Source organism: Meleagris gallopavo, chromosome 3 (assembly GCF_905368555.1).
Source record: "Meleagris gallopavo chromosome 3, MGAL_WU_HG_1.1, whole genome shotgun sequence".
In the NCBI taxonomy this organism is placed as follows: Eukaryota; Metazoa; Chordata; class Aves; order Galliformes; family Phasianidae; genus Meleagris; species Meleagris gallopavo.
Genome location: NC_139406.1, coordinates 7,139,331 through 7,164,200, shown reverse-complemented (window position 1 = coordinate 7,164,200; position 24,870 = coordinate 7,139,331). Strand labels below are relative to the sequence as shown.

Below are 24,870 nucleotides of genomic sequence, written 5' to 3'. Positions count from 1 at the left end.
AAGTATTCCAGATATCTTTTCTTTCTGGGTACATAAGATTAAAAAACAAAACAATAAAACACTGTTGCAGTCAAGAGAAGCTCATAACTACTTCAGCCTGAGATGCCAAAAGAGCAGAGGAAACACAACCTGTAGTTTGTTAAATATTATATAAATCTAGCTGTTATTTTTCCTTCTTTATGGTATAACCTTAAAACTCTGCAAAGATAGACATCTTCCTTTTCACCACTTCCTATATTCAAACTAATTTGGCATACAAGTGTTTGCACGATAATTACACTTTTATTCCATGCAAATCAGTTTCAACTTCCAAAGTTGGTCATCTAACTCCTCCTGCCTTTTGAAAGAAGGCAAAGACAACTCAGTTAGATCAACAGGGTCTACTATTTTTTCTTAAATAGCTGAATTCTTGAAAAAGTTTTTAAAAGCAGACTCCTGGCTCTGAAAGCCACGTTTCCTTCCCTCACAGCAGGAAGACTGTACTGTTGAAGAGATGAACAAATATAAAATTAACTTCTCGTATTTTGTCCTCTTTTGACTATTTGGAGGAAAAGAAAAATGCAAACTCACAATTATGTTTGTTTTATGGAGTTGCAAAGAATTTCCTCGAAGCTTCTTTTTAAATTAACATGAGAACCTCTGAAACGTAAAAGTGTTTGCATAAATAGTTCAAGTTGCATACATCAGCTTTTGTATAGCTCAGACAATTTACTTAAGCTGTCACTCTTGCACTCCAATAGGGGGAATGCAACTCAAGTAAATAACTCTCTCAGTTTGGAGTCAAAGGCTAGGTAGCCCACATAAATGATTTCCTTTGACACCAATTAACTAATTGCTGTTTGTTCTACGGCTTTGATTATGGCTAAAAAGGAAGTCCCACTGAAAACAAAATGTAGGATCGGATGGAGCCTATGGCTCCTTCTCATTTCTTTCTTTCACACTTCAGACATATGGACAAAACCAGTGGCATTTGCACCAGACCATCTTGTGTCTTCTGTTAACTACGTTCAGGACTGAAATTGAATGGAAAGTGGAAGGCTTTTCTGTTGTTTGGTTTTTTGTTTTTGTTTTTTTTTTTAAACTTAATCTCTCTGATGTTATAAAAGACTGAACTAAGTTTCAAAGAATACACAGCAGAACAGCAAATAGGGAGAACACTCTGTAAAACACAGGGATCTCCGCAAGGCTGCTTGTTCTGTTGCCTCCTTTAGCTCTGTGATCTACAGAAGCCCAAAAGAGAGATGAGAACATAAGATCCAGAAGAAATGTGGAAGCAAGATTTGAAAACAATGCAGTAGTTAAGTCAGGGACCTGTACTCACTTCAGAGTTAACTTCTAGGTATCCAATCAAACCCTACATGCACAGATACAAATACAGACATACTCTCACTGGAAAAGATACTGAGAATTTACTATTGAAATGAAGATTACATTAATAAAACCTTCACAAGGTATATAAGAATCCCATCAACTACACTTCAAATTCTGACTGTCCTAATCTGACAACCAGCAAATGGTTTTCTAAGGTGTATGAACAAAAACAAGAACCTTAGTATTATCTTATCGATTCTCTAAGGCACCAAGAAATCAAGATCTCTCTTATAAATTTTATAAATGAAACTATTAATTTAGTAAAACATCAATTACCTCTCCAACCTTACATGTTCTACGAATCAACAATTGGTAGCAATCACACTGACAAATTGCAGAGAAAAGTTTTTAGCCCTACGTTGAAAAAAAATGACTCAAGAGCCCTCATTACCTCCTCTTCACTTTCTTTCTCTTCTGAAGAATCATCCTTTTCCTTCTTTTCATCTTCCTCACTGCTTGATTCATCAGACAAGATCTCTGGGCACTTGGTGCGTTTTGTTTTTCTCGTTGTTCCAGTACTACTGCGTTCTTTTTTGCCACCTTTGCTTGGTGTCTTCTTGGACTTTGGCAACGGCTGAAAGGCAGGGATGCATGTTATTCACAAAGGAATACAAAAGAATATTTTAAAGAAAAATATAAATTCCTTCAAATAATAGTAAAAAAAAAAAAATAGTAAGTACAGAGGTCTACATCATCGAAACAAAAAACCAGGCCAATTGTATGCGTTACTCTTATAACATGCTAAGAAGAAATTCAAAGCATGGGTATAAATCAGAGTAAAATGAAACTGCATTTCACTTTTAAGCTAAGCCTCCCCTTCACTCCCCTAATCTAAGAAATCCAGTTAGGGATTAGGGAAGCACAAACAAGGATATTTTACATTACCCATAAAAGTTCACTTTTTCTTCTGGCAGCAGATTAGCTGACGACTCTTGAGGTTACACAAAACTGCATTTTGTTGTTACTCAGTTCTACCAGCATCCCTAAGGAGCATGCTGACTTTGTACATACTACTTCCCAGTGTTTGCTGCAAATAAACTGAAGTTTCCTGAGCAATAGTCTAACCAGTTCAGTATTGCCTATAGATTAAAAACTGATTGCCGTTATGAGATTCTACTGTGTCTATTCTCTTCCACTCACCCACAAAGCAGATGCTGCTCACTGGAATTTGGGAATGGCTGTCCCTAATTAGCTCACATATTAATCACTAATTCTGTTTAGTGCTTTAAAGCATAAATGCAGCTGCATTTTTTGCCAAGACAGAGTTCTTAAAACAAGCATAACCTGCATCTCACCTTGCCTGAAGACTTTGGATGCATTAAGAAGTTTAAGATTCTGGTTACCAGCTCACTGTTGACTCCTGATCTTTCCAAATCAAGAACTTCACAGATACTTTTCAACATTGCATTTCTAAATCTGGAGAGAGAAAAAAGGAAGAGAAAAACCAAAGTATTTAGTAACACATTATAAACAACAGATCAACATTTAACTGATTTATGCCTACATCCCGACATTGATTTGTTATCACTAGATTTACTGCTTTATCTTATTTTCAAACCCTTTCATTCCAGCTTCAACCAATTTGCAGCACCTTCTTCTGTTAATAGGGAAGTAGTTTATGTGGAGAAATAGTACAAACAAAACAAAAAAACACCACCAACAAGAAAACATCACTTTGTTACGCTAAATGTTCCAGTTCATTACATTCATTTCACAGCATTTCTAGGAATAACACTGTACTTTTAATATACATTAAGCAAAAATGGGTTTTGATTCTGAAGGAGAAAGGTTTTAAGGCAGAGATATGAAAGCTTGCACCATGAATGGAGTGTCATGTAAATTTTGTAAAGACAAATGTTGAAAATAAAAAGATGGTACAGCATGAGTCAGTCTATACAAAGTAGCAATGGAGATCATTACTTTTTTAACATCTCCTCCTTCTTTTTGTATTGGTCACTTCCTTTTTCAAATGGAAACCCGCTGAACTGACCCACATTCTTCTTTAGGGAAGCAACCTAGAATAGAACACAGATTAACTTCTCTTACATGCAGCTTAAAGGACTTCATCCAATTATGTTTAACTTTTCACAGAAGAAAAATCTGTTCTATCTTGTAGCTTACCATCGATGAAAACTTGCACCTATATAAAAAATCCCAATGAACATTTACTTATACATCTTATGCCTGTATTTACCTCATGACAGCTAAATTACAACTAAGTTCCTGGGATCTTGGTAATTTAATTTCTTTTAATAACTTGCATGGAAAAATCACCTGCCATTTTGAGCTTGTAAATAATACAGTACATGCAAAACATGTTTGTGCAACGATGATCACAGGAAGCCTGATGTTCACTTTGTACTGTATAGTTTGCTGTAGAATAGTAAATTTTCAGTATATGATCTGTTAGAGCTGATTAGCTTCATTTGCTTTTTAAATTCTTACATAGGATTGTGACTGCACTTTTGAAGCTCTTCTTCTGCATGATCAATTTATGTATTTACACATCACCCAACTGGCAAGGCCAGCCATTAAGCCACTAGAGTGAACAGGACCAAGCTTTCATCGTAACAGACAGTCCTCATCATGAAAAAAATCACTCCTATCTACAACCAAGAATAAAGTTCTTCAGCTTTTTCTTCATCTCTTCTTCACAAAAAAAGTTTAAAGGAATCCCAAAATGTTCTGAGATATTTATAACACGACCAAGTACGACCTGGAATCACTTTCAACAATTTTACAGATCTTCTTTCTGGTGTTTCTCCACTAGTTTAAAATTTTACCAATGCTAAGCTCCTTGTATTCTGCCCAGAAATTCAGTATAGAAAATCTGCAGGTGTGTCAGTATGTTTTATTAAACATTAACTACTTTCTGAAGCACCTATAGTATGTGCATACAAAACAACATCTGACTTCCTTGACTTTAAATGGCATTCTGAGATCCCTACAACTCTGATTAAATATGGTTTTCAATTAACTCATACCGATATTTCCAAATGGTACCTATTTATAAGCAAACATATTCACCTATATTTTAGCTCAGAGACATAGCTTTCACAAAAATTAATGGAAATACAGTCAATCTTTAAAGTATCCGATTGTTAGAATTTTCTAGGACTAGAAATATTTTTATATACATTTCTATAATCAGAAACCATAAATTCAGTGTTAAGTTCTGTCAAATACTGACTCTGGTCAATGATGGACATACTCTGTTCTACAAGATAAGGCTCTAACCTAATTAATGATTATCATTTTAGGGTAGGACACAGGTGCTACAATAAAAGGTTTAGAAACAGAACAGATACAGTTTTTAATAGAAACTTTCTATGATGAACAGAATCTTGTCGTATCACAGTATGTTTTCCAGCTATCTCAGTCACTTCAGCAGGTGATGCTACCTCATTTCCCCAAGCAACAGGTCTCACAGGAGTATCAGAACTTTGCAGGAAACCAGAAGACTGCCCAAATAATACATCAAGGACAATTATTTGTTATTAAGGAGCTAAGACAGTAGGAATCTATGTAAGCTCAAAAACAGCACGAAAAATGTTGTTTTATTACATGGACTGTCTGTATATAAGATAGAAAATTATTTGTATTGGTATTTATTTGTAGAACAACTAAGGCTAAAGTAAATTATTTTGTCTTAAGTAATGCAAGCCACACGTAATCAGAACAAAACCAGATAAATGCAAGCATGTTTGGGGAACCTGCTGGCAAGCAGAACTTTGTACAGCCATCAGAACCTGTGCAAATATATTAATTCTGCATGAGGCAGCCTATTTAGTTGACTTTCTGTGAAATACCATGTTTTGGGCAGTAGGAACATGGACAACTACAGAAAGTAGTGAGGGTGATCTAAGGACTCAGACTACTGGGACACTAGAGCAATAGCCTTTAACAGCTAGCTGGATTCTCCAACAAGTCTACATCCAAAATGTATCTGATTGTTAGAACACAGAGCAAAGTGGGGTGGAACTGCACCCACATAAATGGCATGGGATGGAATAGTCAGAGTTGTATTTCAACTGCACTTCTGTCTAACTAATAACATTTAAGAGTGTTAAATATCAGTTTACAATCATATAATTTTGCACATAATTCTAAAACTGCTAACAGACACGTGTCCATTAGCTGATTGTGTTAATAAACAATTTGCCAACGATGTAGTTGGTGATAATTGTTACTGAGTTGTTAGTGTCTTAGTAACACATTACATAGCCAATAAACGTTATGGTCTCCTCAATCAGTTACATCTCAGATCTGTGAGCTGTGGTGGAGAGAGGGATTCACAGTACCTCTACCAGAAGATGATATAAAAGCATCACTAGTTTCATAAATGGATGTAGTTTCACAACTTGCACTAAAAATCTAGTTAGAACAGAAAGCTACATGGTTGTCATTCCACTTTTCCCATCAAATGATGAAATTCTACTGCAAAACAATCCAAAAGACAGTCAATGTCTGTATACAGAGCCAAAAATACTTGATTTGTTAGCTAACATACCAAATAAATACCAAAATTCAAAGAGATTTTGATGAACATACACTGTTTTTTCTCCTGAATAGTTGAGATCAGATGACAGACCTTCGCTGTGTCATTGAAACAACCACAGCATTTGCAGCAGTGGTTTCAGATATTCTAACTGAATTTGTATAACATTTGTACTTGTATCACTCAGTTCCTCATTTCTGTGCTAGCTGTTTAAGTTTCTAAAATACAGTAAGAGCTTAAAAATAAAGTGCATTGAAGTGATACTGTTGAATCTGCCTTAATTACTGCCATCTCCATTTCATTCCTAGTAGCAAAGAAAATGGGCCAGATGTATTCTGAAATGCAAGGCATGATCAATAGTATATAACAGGCACTAAGAACTATTTGCTATTATGGATCAAGTTTGATCCTTGGATATAAGAGAGAGCATATCTTTTTTTTTTTAATTAATTAATATTTCAGGTCAGTTTTATTTTAGGTAAATATGACAAAATCACTAATTAAAATTTTATGTATTAACGTACCTTTGCTTTCTATTGCTTTGTGGAGAAAATGACTAGGTAGGTAGCAGTGTAGTAAAATCCACTAACACAGGTACCAAACAGAATAAACTGAAGTAGTAAGACACAGCTATATTCAAAGTTATACACAGTATATTCAAACTATACAGACTATAGTCAAAATATTCCATGTACGTCAGCAGTTTTAGCAATGAATTTCCAATTCATTTGCATAAAGCGATCACTAACCTGGAGTGGAGAGGAAGGGGGAAGATCTACATTCTATAGGCTTATAATTCAAAAGATTTTCAGAGTAGTTTCCAGAAATTAGAAGAATTATGGCCTTGAGTAACTATTCCTTTAACAGTAATTTTCAAGAGTAGTTTGTAATAAATGACACTTAAGTAGGTCTACGTGTGCAAATGCAAAAGAAAACAACACTTATAGGATAAACTTTTTCACCATGCATGAGAATTACTAGATATATAAATAGATTTTAAGTTCTCACAGTGCCTGGCCTGTTGTAGAGGAGTTTATGCAGGTTCCGAAGTTCATCTGTCTTCTTTTTACTCAGAAAGAATTGTATCCTTTCAATTTCACAAAGTTTTTGTCCTTTTCCTGAAACAAATAAAACAAAAAAAATACATAGAAATCACATTCTTATTTCCCCGTCTGTTCACAACTTCAAATATCCATCTACCTATATATTCTATCTATATATATTCTTTTAATGTGAAAGAAGTTACTTCTGCAGAGCATCAAGTCAAGTGTTAGGTAGGTCATTCTCTATCAACCAGGCACTAATAGTGGCTTTTTTCCTTACTTGACACTACTTGTAACACAGCTAACAGACTTGGCATTTCTTTTTATTCTAGATGTCCCAACAACAGTGGTAGCTAGATACTGAAAAGCCTATTCAGAGCTAAGTTTAAACATTATATAATTTCTGTGGTTTAATGTGACCTTTTAGGATAAAAGACAGTTTTCATATAATTATAACAGTTTGGAAATGCACAGTGATTCAGTTAAGTTGGGTCTCACCTACAACAAGGTTAACAGTTTGGTCTTTTGAGAGATTTCATCTTCATTTCCAACACCCATAATTCTTACCTGAAAGGACAAGCTTACCTGGTGTAATTGTAAAAGGTTCCTTTTGTAACGAGGACACTTGCATGGTCAATCGGTCTACTTTCTTTTTCTCCCTTTTTCCTTCAACAATGAGACTCTTTTCTGCAAAACACAGGGTTTTTTTTTAAGTTTTTTTTCTCATTCTATCAGCAACTCGACTGTAGTGATAAGCAATACAACTCTGAATCATTGCAACAGCAAAACAAGAAAGGATAACATGACCAAGTATTATGAGACTTCCAAACCCTTGGCTAAAAGATCGATAGGATTTCACAGAGCTGTAGATCTGAGTCTCTTGTTCTTAACTACAATCCTACATCCAACCTAACCTTGAAGGTGGACACTGGACATTTCCTAAAGGGATCTTCATCTCACAATGGAGATGGCATCTCCATGCATAATCAGAAATCCAGCCTTCTCTCCTTTCTTCACCTTTCTAAGGTACAGAACAGGTGTTACTTGCACAGTCTCATTCTGTCCCTTCCCCTTCCAGCCCCCAGATGCATAGCTGTACTCCAGTTCTTTACAGGAAAGCTAACTGGGCAAAGGGAGAATCTAGCTTGCTTACAGTCTCTTTCTTTTCCCACTAGCGGAATGGAGAACACCTAGTAGAATACTATCATTAGAAAATGCAGATACATAAGGATAGTGGGACTGTACTGAACCACGCACAGACATGCTGTGCAGCACTCTGCAGAGCACAATACTAACATCTTCCAAACTACCAAGAATATTATTACAAATAATTTCATGTAATACTTCATCCTTTTAATGGAAGGAATCTCTGCTCATGGTAGGGAGGTTGAAATAGATAATCTTTAAGGTACCTTCCAACCTAAACCATTCTACGAACACGTTTGGATTGGCTTAATTGATACATCTTGTACAGCTACTTCAACAATACTACATCAAGAGAAAAGCCTCACCATTTCACAAACATAAATACCTCATAGTAAGATACCTGATCTTATATCACATATCACACTTTCCTTAGCACATAGTGTTACTCTGGCCTTAACAAAGAAAAGTAGCTTTATGATGTGCACAAACATTGAACTGGACACATACATGGTGAGAACAAAGCAAAACACACTTGTGAATAGACAATCAGCTGTTTGTAAAAAGTTAATTCAAATTACTCCATTGTTCTTAAAACAGCATAACTTTTCTACTACTTTTTCTAAAGACAAAGCTCTGCTCCTTTAAGAACACAAGACCATCAGTGACATGGTTTTCACTAGCCATACCACAGCTCTATTTGCACAGATGCTTTCATTTGCAAAATAGTTGCCTAGAGATATAACACCAGCAGTTTTGCATAGTAGTTCCTTCATCACATCTCCTATTCCTTCATTACCCTCTTCAGATACATGATGCAATCTGTCTTGCTTGTCTCTTTAACATCACCATGACTTTCACTGGTAAAATAAATCACATGGAATTCCTTCATCACTACAATTAAGTTGTGATACCCAAAAAAGTAATTACCAGTAGTTAGGCAAATGATAGCTGTATTATTCTAAAGCAATCCCACAGTTATTTCCACTTGTCTATCTTTTGCAAATGTGTATCGCTTCAAAGTGTTACTGGCAAAAAAAAAAAAAAATTAAAATGCTCAATTTTCAGATAATGATTTGATACAGGATGATACATCTTAAAATCTCCTAAAAGTTTCTCCAACAACAAAAAATCCCTGGTGTATGAACGGAAAATGCTGGTAATCCCTCCAATGTTTCCTGAGGAATATAGTATCGTTATTTCTAGTCTTGTCTGTTTTAGTCTGCTGGAAAATGATTTATGATCCATGAGATGTACAACTGCTGTTAGGAGATTCCGCAGTACAATTGCCCAGCAAGGTTGTGGATGCCCCCTCCCTGGAAGCACTCAAGGCCAGGCTGGATGGGGCTTTGAGCAACCTGTTCTAGAGGGAGGTGTCCCTGCCTATAGCAGGGGGTTGGAACTGGATGATCTCAAAGGTCCCTTCCAACCCAAACCATTCTATGGTTCCATGACACATACCCTTTTCTTCTTCTTCCTCTTCTTCCTCCTCCTCATCCTCCTCGCTTTCCTCAGCTTTGCTTTCAGCCTCAGGTTGTTTCTCATCTGCTTTTTCAGACGACATCGTATCTTCTTTAGAGGAAGCAACAGCAGACATAGTACGTGGTTCTGTAGAAAGCAGTGGGCAAAGCCATGAGAACACAGCACCCTTGCAGAAGCGCTCCAGCTGCGGCCGTTCACATGTTTGAAGACACGAACTCAAACACTGTGCTCATACACAGCACCTAACATTTCTCAGAAGCTGTCTCTCGTTTTGCAGCTGCTGAAGAGGTTTATCAGCACTTTCCACACACCAGTTCCCAAACTCTGTGAAACATTCAGAAACACACAGAGGAAACAAACAGGCGACGGGAACCGCGGGCTGCACTATGAAGGAGAAAAAGGTCCACACCTCCTTGCAAAATGCCCAGAAAATGCCTCTCGCAGGATACAGGCAACAAAACCCTCCAGTTTTTCTTGAGAAAGAGCGATCGCTCTGCCCAAGCTGCCTTTCCCCTCCTCTTAGCGGAGAGGAAGAACAGAAAGTTGGGAACTTTCCGCCTTGGCAACGCCCAGGCCGGCGAGGAGGGCTGGAGAAGGACGAAAGTGCCGAGATCCGCTTCTCAGAGTTACAGCGGGGATATTTTCGGCCGGGAAGGGGAGAAAGGAGGGGCCCCTCCCGCCTCGGACACAGCCCCGCCAGCCGCCCGTCCCGGCGCGCAGCCCGAACGACGCGATGGCGCCGGACAGCGCAGCACGAACGCGGCGGCCGCCCGCCCCCCCCCTCCGCCCCGAGGAGAGAACGCGGCCGCTCTGCAGGGCCCGGTGCGGCCATGGCGGGCGGACACACCTCGTCTCGAGCTCCGGCTCCTGCGGCGGGAGTGGCTGTGGCGGCAGGGTCGGCGGGTGGCGGCGGGGAGGGCGCGCAGAGGGGGAGGAGCGGGGCGCTGCCAGACTGAGACGCGCGCCCCGCGTCCCGCTCGCTCGCTCTCACCTCTCTCTCTCTCTCCCCCTCCCGGAATCAACAAGGTTTTCAAAATGGCGGGTTCTCAGCCGGGGAGAAGGAAGCGGGAAGACGGCGGCCAATCAGTGCCGGCGCGGGGAGGGCGGGCGCGGAGGTGGGCGGGGCGACAGGGCTGCGCGCGCAGAGCGAGGGTGGGGCGAGAGACGCGCTTTGCGGCCGTGTGCTGCGGGGGGCGCCCTAACCTCTGTGGTGACGTCACGGCCCCTGGCCGCGCTGAAGGCTGTGTTTGGGAGGGTCGTGCGCTTGTCGCTCAGATCATCGAATCACAGAATGGCCTGGGTTGAAAAGAACCACAATGATCATCCAGTTTCAACTCCCTGTTATGTGCAGAGTCGCCAACCACCAGATCAGGCTGCCAAGAGCCACATCCAGCCTGGCCTTGAATGTCTCCCGGGATAGGGCATCCACAACCTCCTTGGGCAACCTGTTCCAGTGTGTCTCCACTCTGAGTGAAAAACTTCCTCCTCATATCTAACCTGAACCAGATGCTGCAGCTCGCACTGTACAAAGACAGGACTGGGGAGAGCATCTCCCCCCTCAGTTCCAACAGCAGCTGCAGTTTCCATTCCCAGTGTTTTTTTAAACCTGTTGTGAATACAGACGGTGGCAGTTCTGAAAAACGAACGTCATTTACCAGCAATGCATAACTAGGCAAGCCTGAAGCTCAGGACACTTAAGTATCTGGCCATTAAGCCATGAACCATGCAAACGGCACAAGAAAGATAGAATCACAGAATTACTCAGGTTGGAAAAGACCTTCAAGATCATCAAGTCCAACCATAACCTAAACACACTACCCTAACTCTAACAACCCTCTGCTAAATCATGTCCCCGAGCACCACATCCAAATGGTTGTTAAACACATCCAGGGATGGTGACTCAACCACCTCCCTGGGCAGCCTGTTGCAGTGCTTAACAACCCTTGCTGTCAAGAAGTTTTTCCTGAAAGATGTCGAAAGACAACAGGCTGCCCCCTGCAAATCCCCGGACTGGGGCTGTCGTGAGCGGTGACAGCGGACATCCGCTTCACGTCGCCTCACCGAACCCCAACGGGAATGCCCCGAGCAGAAGCGAAGCGGTGCGGCGCTGGGCAGCGGGCCGGCCCCGAGCCGCCGCGGTGCGCCCTCGGCGCGCGTTGCCGCACGTCTCCGCTGGCAGCACTCGCGGCTATGACAAGGAGCCGCTGTCCCGGCCTCGGGGCTCCCTCCGCCCCCGGCGCTCGCAGGGGGCAGGCGGGCGCGCGGGGGCACCGGTCCCGGCGTCCCGCTCGCTGGCAGCCTCCAGCCGGGCGGGGAGAGGCGCGGCGAGGGAAGGCGGGCGCGGGCAGAGCGGCGGCTTTACCCGCCGGGAGGTGCCGACCCCCGCCGGCCGCGGCCGGGAGGAAAACGCCACCGCGCTCCGAACTTCGCCGCCCCGCCGCGAGGAACCGAGGTGAGGGGCGGCACGCGTGCGGCGGGCACCTGCGGGGCGGGGAGCCGCGCTCCTGCCGCCGCTCCTCCAGCCGCGGCGCTCGGCTGGGCGGGCGGCGGTGCGTGCTGGGGAACGCGGGCTGTTGGCGTTCCCTCGTGCGGGAGAGGAGAATTCCGGGCTTTGCGGCTGTCGAGCGGTTCCTGTCGGCTCTGGGAACTTATGCGGTGGGAGCCGGCGGTGAACGCGGGCTTGCCGTAGTTCTGGCGGACTTTTCTGAGTACGTTCCCTCCATAAGGCGTGCTTTGCCACACGTGAGGTGCTAGTGCGGCTGCCTGAAGTGGCTGCTGCTGTGAAAAGCCTTCTCCCCCCTCAGATCTGAGCACTTAGCCTATTTATTTCTAAGTACGTAAGCTGGATGCAGAAAGAAAAGCTAAATCTACAAGTATTTTCTGTCTGTAGTTGAAACAACTATATTTACTCTCTAGAAAGTGAAATCCTAACTGAAGTCGTTTGAAGGTCTGCATGTCTGTATGTTACGTGCAAACTGCTTTAAAATTCCAGGGCCTGCCATGTGAATTTGGTATGAATCATGTCTTATTTTTAAAGAAATGGAATTCCATGCTGAAAATATTCATGGCATATTACAGGAATATCCATGGCCTGGCTTAGACTAACAAAATGCAGAAAATTCAGCGTGGAAGCAAAGCATTTATCCTCGTTTCACCTCTGTGTGCTGGGTTTCTAGACATTTCTCCTCACAAAGTATGTAGTTATTGGTTGTCTGGCCATTCCATGACTTTAAGTTTAGTAAAGTGAATAAATGCCAGTTGGCCAAATTTTGCTCCCAGTTACTCCAGACTCTTCGCCATGGTAACTCCATTTGTTTCAGTGCTGTTATCCTCCATTTACAGGACTGTACCTGGATACTGAATTTGTTCAATACATTTATCATTTTTTGTGAATTTTGTCTGCTTGGGCCAAGCTTCAGGATAGGATTCATATGTAATGTGAACAATGTGCAATTTAACTGATTCTTCTCTGTAATAGAACTTGTAGAATTGAAAGTATAGGTGTAACACATGTTCTTAGTAGGGGCAAGAAACCACAGTGGTGTTTTGTGTGGCTAAAAGCCATAAGCGTTCAGTTCTGGTGATCTTTTTAGTGGAAATTCTGATATGTCAGAACTAAAAGCTTTAGGAAACTATTTTATGTGCATGCACAGAAATAGCCTTGCAGAGTCACAATGAGGAGGACTTTTGAAGTTATAAAGAAAGTCTTAAAGAATTTCAGTAATGACATTCTGAAGTAGTGACAACTTAAATATAGGAACCTTGTATTTTCCTCTTTGGTGGCTGAACCTCAAAGGCTTTGCAGATTCCTGTGTCTTGTTTCCCCTTTGTGTGAGGTGGGTTCCACTGTAATACCACACCCCAAGGAAAGTTGTAAGAGGCCCACAGGGAGCTGCAGAGGTTTAGCGTGGACCAGAAGGTTTCCAGTTTCACCATTCAGGTTCTAGGTTTGATCCTGTTCTATATGAATGCATTTTTAGTGAGTATTTGGATAAAGCATGTCTGCAGCATAAGAAACTAGAAAGACATGTTAACTTACTGAAGTCTGCAGAGGGAAAATCCTATCTGTCCTATCTCTTTTATATACGTACATTTGACATCAAAGTATGGGATGTTAGAGATAAATTGGCAAAAGCTTAGTTAAATATTATCGCATTTCTTTAAGTGGAAACCAGTTTGATGATGTTTATTTGAAGTATCACTTTTGATAGCAGTATTCGTGCTTTGCAGGAGAGGTATGCTTTAAGGCCTAACTAGAAGGGTGAAACCCAAAGAACTATTTATCATGTGAAGGGGAAAGTAAAAGTAAATACTCTGAAGTCTCTGCTGAGCTGCAGCCCTAAACTAAATGCTAATCAAAGGTATAAAGACTAATTGTGACTTCTGTCACTACATTTCTTTACATGTTTCTGTTTGTTTTATCGTGTTTTCAGCATAATTCCAGTTGATTTAGTATTTGGAGCATGGTGGAATCACTTTGACATGCATTCATGACACAGTTCCAAGAAGCATCCATGTACAATAATGATTAAGAAGAAAAGGAAGAGTACATTTAGGTTGGGAGGACTGAATTGCTCCTGCTTCCTACTATGGATTTAGCTGGCTGAAGCTCAGTGTTTTGAAAAGTGCTGTGGAATAGTACATTCAAATGATGTGGACAGGTTTGAAAGCTGTGAAACTTATCATTCCTGCCTAGCAGCTGTGGATATGCTGATAAAGATGTCTTTTTTGACTGAGGTTAAAATAAAGACTGCAGCTTGGTAATTACCACATAAAGCAATCTGACTTACAGGCTTTATGATACCTAAGTGAAGAGTATACCTGCTGTTTTAACATGAGGAAGGTTTTGCTCACAACAAGCCCATAGGAAATTCAAGGGCATTCAGTACTTTATTATGGTAAAAAAGAACAAGGATGGTGGAGATTACAGATACTGTGATGCTAAAGAGAGGGTGGCTGGGTATTTGCTGTAATCAGTAATGCAGAATTAGGCTTCTCCTTAATTTTATTTCGAGCACTTCAGCCATTCTTTGTGGAGGAAGACACTGATTTAAACTCACTGATCTTTAACAGCTGCTCTACCTTTTTTAACTTTCCATGCAGAAGAGAAACTTGTAGCCTTTGCAAATGTTTATTGCTTCTTTAAACAAAAAGTCTTTTTCATGTTTCAGTCCTTTTCTCCTGACCATAACAGTAATAGATTCTGAAATCTTACACGAAACATTATGTTTACTTATGCTGATGGATTTTTGAAAATATTCACTGAGGGTTTAAATGTGCTATGCCAAAGTGTTGTTTATTGCTTAAATTTTCATCTCTGAAAAAGAAAAGTACAAAGTCTTTTTGAGCACGGAGATAGAGTACAGCTTTTCTGCTTTGTGCATATAAATCTAACAGTCACTTTCTCTGGCACTGGATAAAAGTCAGTGAAGGTTCCTGTACCTGGGCTTTTCAGGTATAATATGAAGAAAATACCTACAGGAGTATTCTGAAGCTCACTTAAAAAAGTGAAACACCATGTAGTACTTAGTGAATGGCAGCTATAAGTATTCAAAATGTTTAGTAAAATGGTATTTTTTAAAAAAGCAATTCCTATAAAGTTGGACTAAGTTTGGGTAAAAATACCCAAACACAAAAGTAACCTTTTCTTAAATGCAAATCAGTACATTTGTCATTCTGCTTATTTCTTCAGGCAGTACCACAACGCTGTTTTATACAATCTAATTCCAAAAATAAGAATGCTCTGTAAAATGTTTTGCTTCAAACAGTCCCCATACAAGTCAAAATTATTGCAAGGATGCCACAGAAGGCAAAATTTATTTGCCTGAGGATGAGTGACGCTGCTTCTGAAATGTGGACCTTACAAATAGACTTTCCAGGAATAAATCACATCACTACCCACATGCATCTGTGGGTAACTGGTCAAAGGTTTTCAGAAAATTCAAAGGCTAACTAATTAATATGCATCTCTTTACTACAAATATAAACTGCATAGTCGGATCCATAGAGGGGATAATAAATCTCTTGGAAGAAGAGTTGGATTTTTTTTCTGTCTCATCTTTTTTCCCCCCCTCTACTCTGTCCTCTTTTGCCCCATGTACGTTTATTGTAAGTAAACAAATTGCTCCTAATGGAATACTGGACTTCACCAATTTATTTCTCTTAAGTGAAACAACCTCAAAGCCCCCAAATTTGGGATATCTGCTCAGGTAAAGTCAGTCGTTATTTTCTGAGTTATTCAAACGATGTTATTTGCTTGTTTAACTGCCATTTATTAGCAGAGCTGGGGATATGCTGCAAGTTTGCTGATTCCTGTTCACACTGCCTGGATGGTGGAAAAACATGGAAATGTGCAACATCTTTCCAATAGGTCGGTAGAAAAGAGCAAAGTAAACTGGTCAAACTACAGTTCCAGACAGCTTTAATCACCAACAGGGACAGCTTATCTGGAAAAATGCATGTGATGCCCATGCTAGCTCCCTGAATGGCTTTGCTGTAAATGGAGCAACACCTTTGCTGTGCTTGGCATGTGAAAGTGAAACAGCACCAGTTCTATTTTCCATGATATAACAGGCTATAATCTGTGAGAGACAGCTGTTGGACAGGTAAATAAACATACATTCTGTGTATGTATATCCAACATAAGATAGCCTGTATTGTACCTATATCTAGACCTATGTCTCTTGTAAACCTTACGAATGATCTGGTACGCATGGAAATGTATGCCACTCCCAATGCTTTTTAAAGGACTTGACAAAATCCTATAATTCTGATGAAATGATCTATTTGGAGCAAATTGTAAAAATTTTGTGGACAAGTGGGTTTGTGGATGTTTACTCCTTTTAAGTATTGTTCCTTAGGTTGAAGATGAATATATGAAAGTCAGACAGAAGTTGAGAGTGCGCTGTATGTTTTGCATAATGCCCGGGTTCTGCATTCATTTGGGTTCTTGTTGTGTAATAGGTGGTTGTTTTTTGCAGTGATCTGCTAAATTGAAAGTTACATAAGAATTTTCACCACTGTCTTGTCCAAATCTTGTCTTTGCATACTCATAACTTAATGAATTGGTCTCATTTCCTGATGACGTTTTCCTATTTGTTTTGGTCCAGAAGTTAGCTTTCCAGGAAAGCTCATGAGAAAATCCTTTGCCTGGTTCTGATTTAAAAATAAATAAATAAATAAAAATTAAAACTTGTACTTCTTAAAATGTAGCAGGGAAAAGAGGTTGCTGGTACACAGACAGTAACTGTAAAACTTGATGTTTTTATCCTGACTGTTTTTCTTTGAGTATTTAATCACTTCAGAGATAAAACATTGAACAAATATTAAACATAAATAAGCCCATTGTCCATCTGTGAATTATTCTTAGTTACTTTATGCTAATATTTTTCCTGTACCCTGGTTGGTACTTTGTGGTGAGGCTGGTCCTGCTCTACTTTCAAACCGCTGTAAATTCTCGTGATGAAACACATACTGCATTGCTACTACCTTTGGTGACAGAAGACTCCTTGGATGCTTAGTTAGGCTTCAAGGGATATAGTTATACCCACTATGTAAAGCAGCTTTTATTATTGATGAGAATTAGACTTTTTGGTGGTGGTTTGCAGCATTGGTTACAAGATCCTTGATCACACATGAGCTCTGTAACCTGAACGTTCTGTTACACTGGAAGAAGTAGTTGTCTGTCACCTCTCAGAAATAGGTCCTAAAATCCCAGCACTATAAATATCTATGAGAGTAGATGCTTGATTTGCCTGCCCAAGTAAAGATAGAATTCACATAGCTGAAGGTTTGTACAGATCTGTGAAGGAGTGTAGACTTGACTAATAATGTAAATAGCTGCTATCTCTGTGAGAGGTTTCACAGCTTTAGAGAAAATTACTATTTTGTGTTATTAGATCTGTTTGTTAAATTTCCTTTTTTGGTCTTGAAAAGTAAAAATGTACTTAATTAAAAGTAAGCAAATTTTTAATGTTAAAATTGCAAGATTTGTTGTGTCCCAAAGCCTACTGAAGTCTTAGCTGTGGTTAGACAGTACTCAGAGAAAGGTGTTTTTGCCCACTGTAAACTGGGAGCTGGTGTGTGCTGCTGTTCAAGACAAGTAGGGAGATAGGCAGCTCGAGGATTTAGTTGTGTAGCATTTGTGTGTGTGTCACTTCTGACATGTAAATGTGAGTTCAGTTTGAGCCCATATGAGCTGTCTGATCCGCTCTGAGCTTTGTTAGGTGGGAATACAGATACGGAAAGCACAGCAGAACCCAACATTAACTATAGAAGTTGAGACTGAAAACAAATGCTGTGGTTCTCATCAGAGCAAGAGTTTAACTATGGCATTTATTTATTCCCTTAAATTTTGTAGGTATGTGATTTTCTCTTTTTCTGGTGTACTGAAGAGATGACTTTACTGAAGAAGAATTTGGCTGCAATGTGCACTTCCAGCATCTGAATGATCAATATTATGAGGATGGTATAATACACGTATTTTCTCAGAAATCTGAGAGCTGTTAGTATAAATCTGTTTTGTGTGTCTAATTGCCTTTGCGATCACCCTTTAGAAAATGTGTTCACCTTGAGTTTTCATCAAAGTTTTGCTTGTCTTTTCAGACTTGTTTCTACTTTTAAACCCTGTTAAGAAAAAAAGATATGTGACTTTACTTGGCAGAGAAGGTCACATAGCTTGGCTTTCCATCTGGTTAAGTAATTCAATGAAAAATGAACTAAGCAACAGAGCCATTTTTGTCATTTTTCTGAATACCTCACCAAAATGCTTGCTTGGAATGCTTTCACTTCACACTTTGTCACTGCTACCTTCCAACCCAGCGCTGAACACAGCCCTCTGTCTTTGCTGCTTTTTGGTGTTTCAGGAAAAACGAGTAGCAGTTTCTGGGCTTGCATACATAGGAACATTCAGAAAAAAAATATTCCAAATTAACAGCATGGACGTTCTGAGATGTTAGCATGAACAAACTTCTGAAGTGTCCTAGTTAACTCACAGTAAAATCTGTTGTGGATACTTGTATTTTGCAGTGGCTTTTGTTTGTTTAGCTAACTTAGAAAGTAAATTAAACAAAAGTGTTCTACAGTCATTTTAAAATTCTATTCATGATTTAATTAATAACTTTTAAAAGCTTGTTCTAATTAATCTTCCTGAAGGTTTTGGCTAACAAACCCTGCTAAGTTTTGGTAAGGCAATTAATGGGGTTTGAATGTCTAGTTTTCTGTTCTGCTCCTCTCCTTAGGCTGCTGGACAAAGATCGTCAGAACAGCACGTATGGTTGCCGTGCAGCTGGGGTAGTTTACAAATGGGATATAGCACAAACTTACATTCCAAGAAAGCAAATTCAGTTGACTGTGAGGCAGGAACAGATTGCTTGCTGTGCTGCAGCAATGGCCCTCTTTGGCAGAAGGTTTAAGCAGGCAGCAAAAAATGGTAATGTCTTCAGTGTCTTCATTTACAGGCTTTGGCAAGGCTTGTGTCAGTAAAGCTGTGTGTCCATGTAAACAAGCTTTCTTTTACAACTGTGATGTGGGACTGTGCTTTTTCCTGGAAATCTGCAAAAAGCAGAGACGTTAAGTTAAATTGGTCAGCTGTACAATTTTTTTTCAAGTTAATTTCCTGATATTGAAGATCTGTCTTCCTAAAAATGTCACTACCATGGAATAAAGTAGGATGTACACAGTATCTATTGTTTCACACAGGCTTCTGGTTTGGGCATTCACTTCTTTGTGAAGTAGTTCCCTATTGTGGCATATGCTATTCCTTGCACATGGCAGGAGCTATTGAGCAGTTGAATTTGTGTTATGAATTCATGCCACTGGTTAATGCAGATCAGCTTTTTTACACAGAACAAGGATGTCCAACATTTCGGCTTGCCTGGGTCACATTGAGTGAAGAGGAATTATCTTGGGTGAGGAAGAGTTGTCTTGGGCCCCATATAAAATATATAATGTAATTAACGTATGTAAGTAACAAAATTTATTTTAAAAAAAGTCATTAAAAGTTCGAAAACAAGAAGGCAACAAAACCATTAATCCAGTGGGATATTTGATCTTATTTTTGTGAAATTAATCATAGAATCACAGAATGGCCTGGGTATTGAAAAGGACCACAATGATCATCCAGTTCCAACCCCCTGCTATGTGCAGGGTCACCAACCAGCAGCCCAGGCTGCCCAGAGCCACATCCAGCCTGGCCTTGAATGCCTCCAGGGATGGGGCATCCACAGCCTCCTTGGGCAACCTGTTCCAGTGGCTCACTGCCCCTTGTGTGAAAAACTTCCTCCTCATATCTAACCTAAACCTCCCCTGTCTCAGTTTAAAACCATTCTCCCTTGTCCTATCACTATCCACCCTCTTAAACTGCCATTTCCCCTCCTGCTATACGCTCCCTTCAAGTACAGAAAGGCCATAATGAGGTCTCCCTGGAGCCTGCTCTTCTCCAAGCTAAGCAAGCCCAGTTCCCTCATGCATCCAAATGCATCAGTCTGGTTCAGTGGAAGTGGTTGCAATTCTTAGCAAGTTCTCAAGTTGCTCCTCAGAGATTTTTAATGAAAATTTAATCTTTTGTGCTTCATTCTTGAAAATAGTTGCTCACAAATGGCAGAAACTGATGACATGAATAAGGCACGATTATGGAGTGAGAGATTTTTTTTTTCAGTCAAGGTAGGTCTTATAAACAAACTAGTGAAGAGACATGACCAAATTTGTCTTTGCTGATTGCAGTTGTATACATTCCATTTGAAAATTCACGGGTCATTTATGTACGTTGACTGAGAATATATTTCTGCCAAAATCTTGATACCTCTTCTCAGATTCCTTTATCGAAATGGAAACCATTGCTGCACATGACTGTGTTTAGCCAAAGTATCAAAATTATTTGCCATAACTTGAGCCTGTCATAATTTAAGTTTCATTTGAACGCTGTTATGATTTGAAACATAGCACAGATACGTTAATTTTCACCTTGAAGACACATTTAATTCATTTAAATGAGCAATCAAATTCCCCATAGAAACATACTGCAAATTACTTTATGATTTTTGGGAGCTTTTTGATGTGTTGGAAATTACAAAATTTGTCAGCACTACGGAAGTATTCTGGATATTTCTTCCACAGTTAACTTGTTAAGTTGTTAAACTGTTTTACAAAATAACACAACCCAAGTGTAAGAAAGAGGAAAACTTCCGTGTCTGCTTAATAACAAGAAAACTCATCTTCACAAGCATACAGGCACGTAGATAGGTTGGAATATTATTGTCAACAGTCACGGCGTTGTACTCACCAGGTGACACGAGTGCATGTAGCATGTAATGCACAAGATTTCATGCAATCTTGGAAAGTATTGGTGAAAATCACATCATAATGGTAAAAAATCACAATCTTCTAGGGCCACACTGTCCAAGGCCACATCTGGACCATGGGTGGGATATGCCTGCTGTGGACGTTCTGTGAGAGTCCTTTTTCATTCATTGACATACATGCTTCCTTGGCCATCTCTCCATGTTCTCTGAGCAGCACAGAAGTCTGTTTCTTGTCTGTGGAAATCCCTGGCAGGCCATCCTGCAGAGACCACATGCAGGAGGGAATTCTGAATGCAGTTAGTGCTTGGATGAAGCAGCCTTTCTTCTCTGGAATTACAATTAATTCCTGCATAGGTTGATTTGGATGAACATACAGAATCTTTTGAGTTTATGTAGTGCTGGCTAGGAGCACTGACTACTTTCCGAAGCTAGTGTGCAATAATAGGTACTAAATGCCTTTATATAGTTACTCATCACTTTATTCTCCTCCATCTTAGTCCAAATAATCTGGAATCCTGGTAGCAACTTGGAAAGAACCAGAAAAAATGCTCCCTTAAACATTCCTGATGCTTCCCAAACTAAATGCTCCTTTTTGAGTAACCAAACAGCTCACATTCTTTGGCATGGGTTCTGCTCCCGTCCTTAGAAAAACAGTCTTGAAAATGAATTCAAACAGTTCAGAGCAGAGTTAGAAACAGCTTTTATTTTTTTTGTTCGAAGTACTGCTAGTTATTGGTTTCTACTTTCTTCTGAGGTTGCCTCATTTTCTGCCTGGTGTTCTTTTCTCAAGGCTAATGTAAGTATTGCTTATAGACTTGTAGTTGTTCTGTGCTGTCTTCTGTTTATGGAATGCTTAATCCTCACAATATAAACCTTCTTTTTGATTTTTTTTTTCCCTCCTCGTACACTGTTATTTGTCTCTGCCCTTCAGCAGCTGACAACTTTCCTCTTTTGACTTTTTATGTTGCATTTTGTTCTGGCAAATATTCTAGAATATTAGAACATCTAAGCTTCTATCTCTTTGTTTATATCAATTAAGATTTTCATCTGTGTTTGAAGAAGTCCGACAAAACTTTTGGGATATTTTGAAATGCAAATTCATAGGTTGTTTTAAAAATTAATGAGCTGACGATGCTGATGTATAGCTTTTGAGGAGAGGGGTGACATGTCGCATGTGCAACATGTATGTTCAAATGGCAATACGTTTCCAGACGTGTTCAGTGTACAACACGGTGAGAGTGGGGAGAGGAAAACAGAAGTAAAGCAGTTGCTTTTAATAATAATACTGGACCTGGGAAGAGAAGTCATCTTTCTTTAGTGCAGAAGTGGTGCTTTGGGCCGTTGTGCTAGATTGTTCTTCCAGTGCTTTAGGGAGTAAGAGTAACGTGCTGTGATCTCCTCAGAGAGGAAGGATGCTGAAATTGTGAACTCTGATAAAACACGAGGAAGTTTCACATCAGGCTGGTGGAGGTTCCGAATGGAGCGTGCCGATGTTTGCCTGGTGCTCTCACTAGATGGAGCTCCTCGCCTTGCTTACCTCATCCCAGGATGCCACAGACATCGCTCTGCTCCTCCTTGTGTCCCTCGGTGTCGAAGTCAGCTTAGGCCTGTCCTTCTGCCACAAGGGGTGACCCTGTGGTCGTCTTACCTTCCATCCCGACATCACGTTATGTTACTGCTTTTTGGCACGACGACTGGGTGGATAATAGACGTGGTCCAGTTGGAAAGGATGCAGGGTTTTTGGATTTTTTTTTTGTATCATAGGATTAAGGCTCTGAGCAGCTCCTAAGCCTGGCTGGTCATCTGCTGACACTGTGCTATTCTGTGCTGTTCTGGAACAAGTGACAAGTGTGCTTCTGTATCCATTCATGCACTTTCTGTGTTTCCTGGGACAAGAGACGTTCAGTAAACTGGTCAGATGGAAAACTTGTCTTTCTTGTTTAGAGTTTGCTGAACTGTCTTACTCTGGAGTTGCTCAGCTCCTAAGGAATGAGGGTGGGAGGCAATATGGAGCTCTTCTTGCAGGGGAAGCCCACAGTTGCACCATACTGGAAAAAGCTGGAGGCACACTGCCTCACATCTGAATGTTTAAAATACAGAGCAACAGTTTGAGTAAAGTTTCAGTGCTTTCTTTCCTCGCATTTCCAGTACTTGCTTTTGCATCAGCAGGTTTTCTTTCACGTCAAAAGAAAATGCAGTAAAAATCAGAAATATTTTTTCATTAGCAAAGCAAAACAAAAACCTACGTTTGAATCTTATATTCTTTTGAATTCTTATTTCCTAGCTGTTACTAAATATTGCTTTTTTATTGTATATAAATTCAATTAATTAGAAGATTCTGAATATCCACAGAGAGATGAGCTCAATGAGGATTTAAAACCAAATTTAAAGTAGCACGAATAATAACTCTACACATTATTTATTGAATAAAGCATTAGATTTCAACAGGGTCAAAACGGGGCATGTTTGGAATTTCTTTTCTTTTGCCATTGAATATATGGCTCTTAAAAACTGGAACTCTTACTTAGTTGTTTTGACATTTGAATGCATTTATTTTAGTCCTTAGATGACTCAGATTCCCACCAGCCTGCTGCGTGTTAATTTGCAAACACTATAAAGTGCAGGCATTAAGAAAGTCATAGACTGTGCAGCGTGCCCTTCAGCACTGATTACATGCTCATTAGCTCCTGGTCCCTCATTTGGTTTGCATCCTAGTTCCTTGTCCTCAAAAGACATGTGCGTGTACTACTTCACTTCGAGTTGCTGCCTAGGGATTAATGGAGCTCTGATTGTCTTCCTGGCTTCCCTCTGCTCATGAGATCCCACTAGTAGATGAGGGCACACAGAGTGAATTAAAACATATGCTGAAGGGAGGAGCTGGGTTGGTACGATGCATAAACCGACTGAGGATGCGTATGTGATGATAGGCTTGGCACAGCAGAAGGGAAGTGGAGGCCCTAAGGGTTCCCCTCATCCAGAATACTGATGTCTGTGGATCTGCTACTGCCTCTCTGTGTCCACTCCATTGCTAAGTACCACTGAGCAGTGACTTATTGCAGTTCATTGGCCATTTTCCTTTGCCTTGGCCCTCTGACAGCTGTTACTTCAAGCTCAACTCAGATAACCTGATAATTAATAACCAGAGAAAGTGTTCTGAGACAGTAGTGAATTGTTTGTTTGCTAGTATTATTTTGGGTTTAGGATTAATGCTTGTACAATGTACCATTATCAGTATAGCAAGGGCCAGGCCTTTTATAACCTTCATGTTTTTTATAACTTGCCTATGATTTCTATTCAATGTACTTTTAAAAGATGAAAGCAGGAGTACTTGTAACCTTTTCAACAGTTCTCTTTATTAACACGTCTGCAGAGCATGCATATTCATGTTACCTTTTTCACTTTTCACATGAAGAGGCTTTCCTTGCTTACTTGAATTCCATCTGCAGAGTCACCTCTGTACAGAGGTTTGTTCTGCATGTATTTTTCCTTTGCTTGACTTTTTTGGGGGTGAGGAGAATATTGGAATAAATTGGATACTGTGGTTTTCTAAGGGGATAGACTATGGGCTACTTTTGGGCTATCTTAGGGTAAAAATGAAACCTTGTTTTTGTGCCAGTTGATTTGATAGAAACTGTCAAACATGATGTCAGGCCATGGGAATTATTTGAAAATGCTTCTAATGATGGCATACAGAGTTCCTTCTGGAAATTATTGCTTGTTTTAACAAAATATGCTTTTCACCTCTACAGTCTCAGTGAAGTAGGAATGGTAGGGTTCTTTAAAATAAATCTGTATTATCACTAATATAAGAAAAAAATAATCCAATACCCTATTTCAGAGCATCATAATTAATTTGTTCTAGTGTCAGTCTGCTTTCTTTCATGCTGCTTTTTCATTTTCTAACAGAGGCTGAGGAAGAAGGAAATCATAACAGGACACAGTGAATGTAACTCATTTTGATGGAAAAATGTAATAATTGTAAAGTAGCACTGAATTTCCTCTGGGAAAACAAGGTTTTCTTCTTTGGTATTGC

General features: G+C 40.0%; 2 protein-coding genes across 4 annotated transcripts in view; one reads left to right on the top strand and one right to left on the bottom strand.

Moving 5' to 3' along the window:
• The window catches only part of DEK (DEK proto-oncogene), a 44,579-nt gene extending 33,949 nt beyond the window's left edge, over positions 1 to 10,630 (bottom strand). The window contains exons 1-7 of one of the 3 annotated variants that reach the window (XM_085220127.1): positions 10,529 to 10,630; positions 9,517 to 9,663; positions 7,498 to 7,599; positions 6,878 to 6,987; positions 3,292 to 3,386; positions 2,667 to 2,787; positions 1,763 to 1,945 (exon numbers count right to left, since the gene is read on the bottom strand). In XM_085220127.1, the coding sequence (XP_085076253.1) occupies positions 1,763 to 1,945; positions 2,667 to 2,787; positions 3,292 to 3,386; positions 6,878 to 6,987; positions 7,498 to 7,599; positions 9,517 to 9,652 (747 nt within the window). In that variant the 5' untranslated portion in view covers positions 9,653 to 9,663; positions 10,529 to 10,630. Of the gene's footprint in view, positions 1 to 1,762; positions 1,946 to 2,666; positions 2,788 to 3,291; positions 3,387 to 6,877; positions 6,988 to 7,497; positions 7,600 to 9,516; positions 9,664 to 10,384 lie in introns of all 3 variants that reach the window. The other 2 variants (XM_085220126.1, XM_085220128.1) reach the window with 2 other exon arrangements.
• Positions 10,631 to 11,833: 1,203 nt separating this feature from the next.
• The window catches only part of RNF144B (ring finger protein 144B), an 87,853-nt gene continuing 74,816 nt past the window's right edge, over positions 11,834 to 24,870 (top strand). The window contains exon 1 of the mRNA XM_085220122.1: positions 11,834 to 11,989. The gene's annotated coding sequence lies outside the window, so the exon portion shown is untranslated. The remainder of the gene's footprint in view (positions 11,990 to 24,870) is intronic.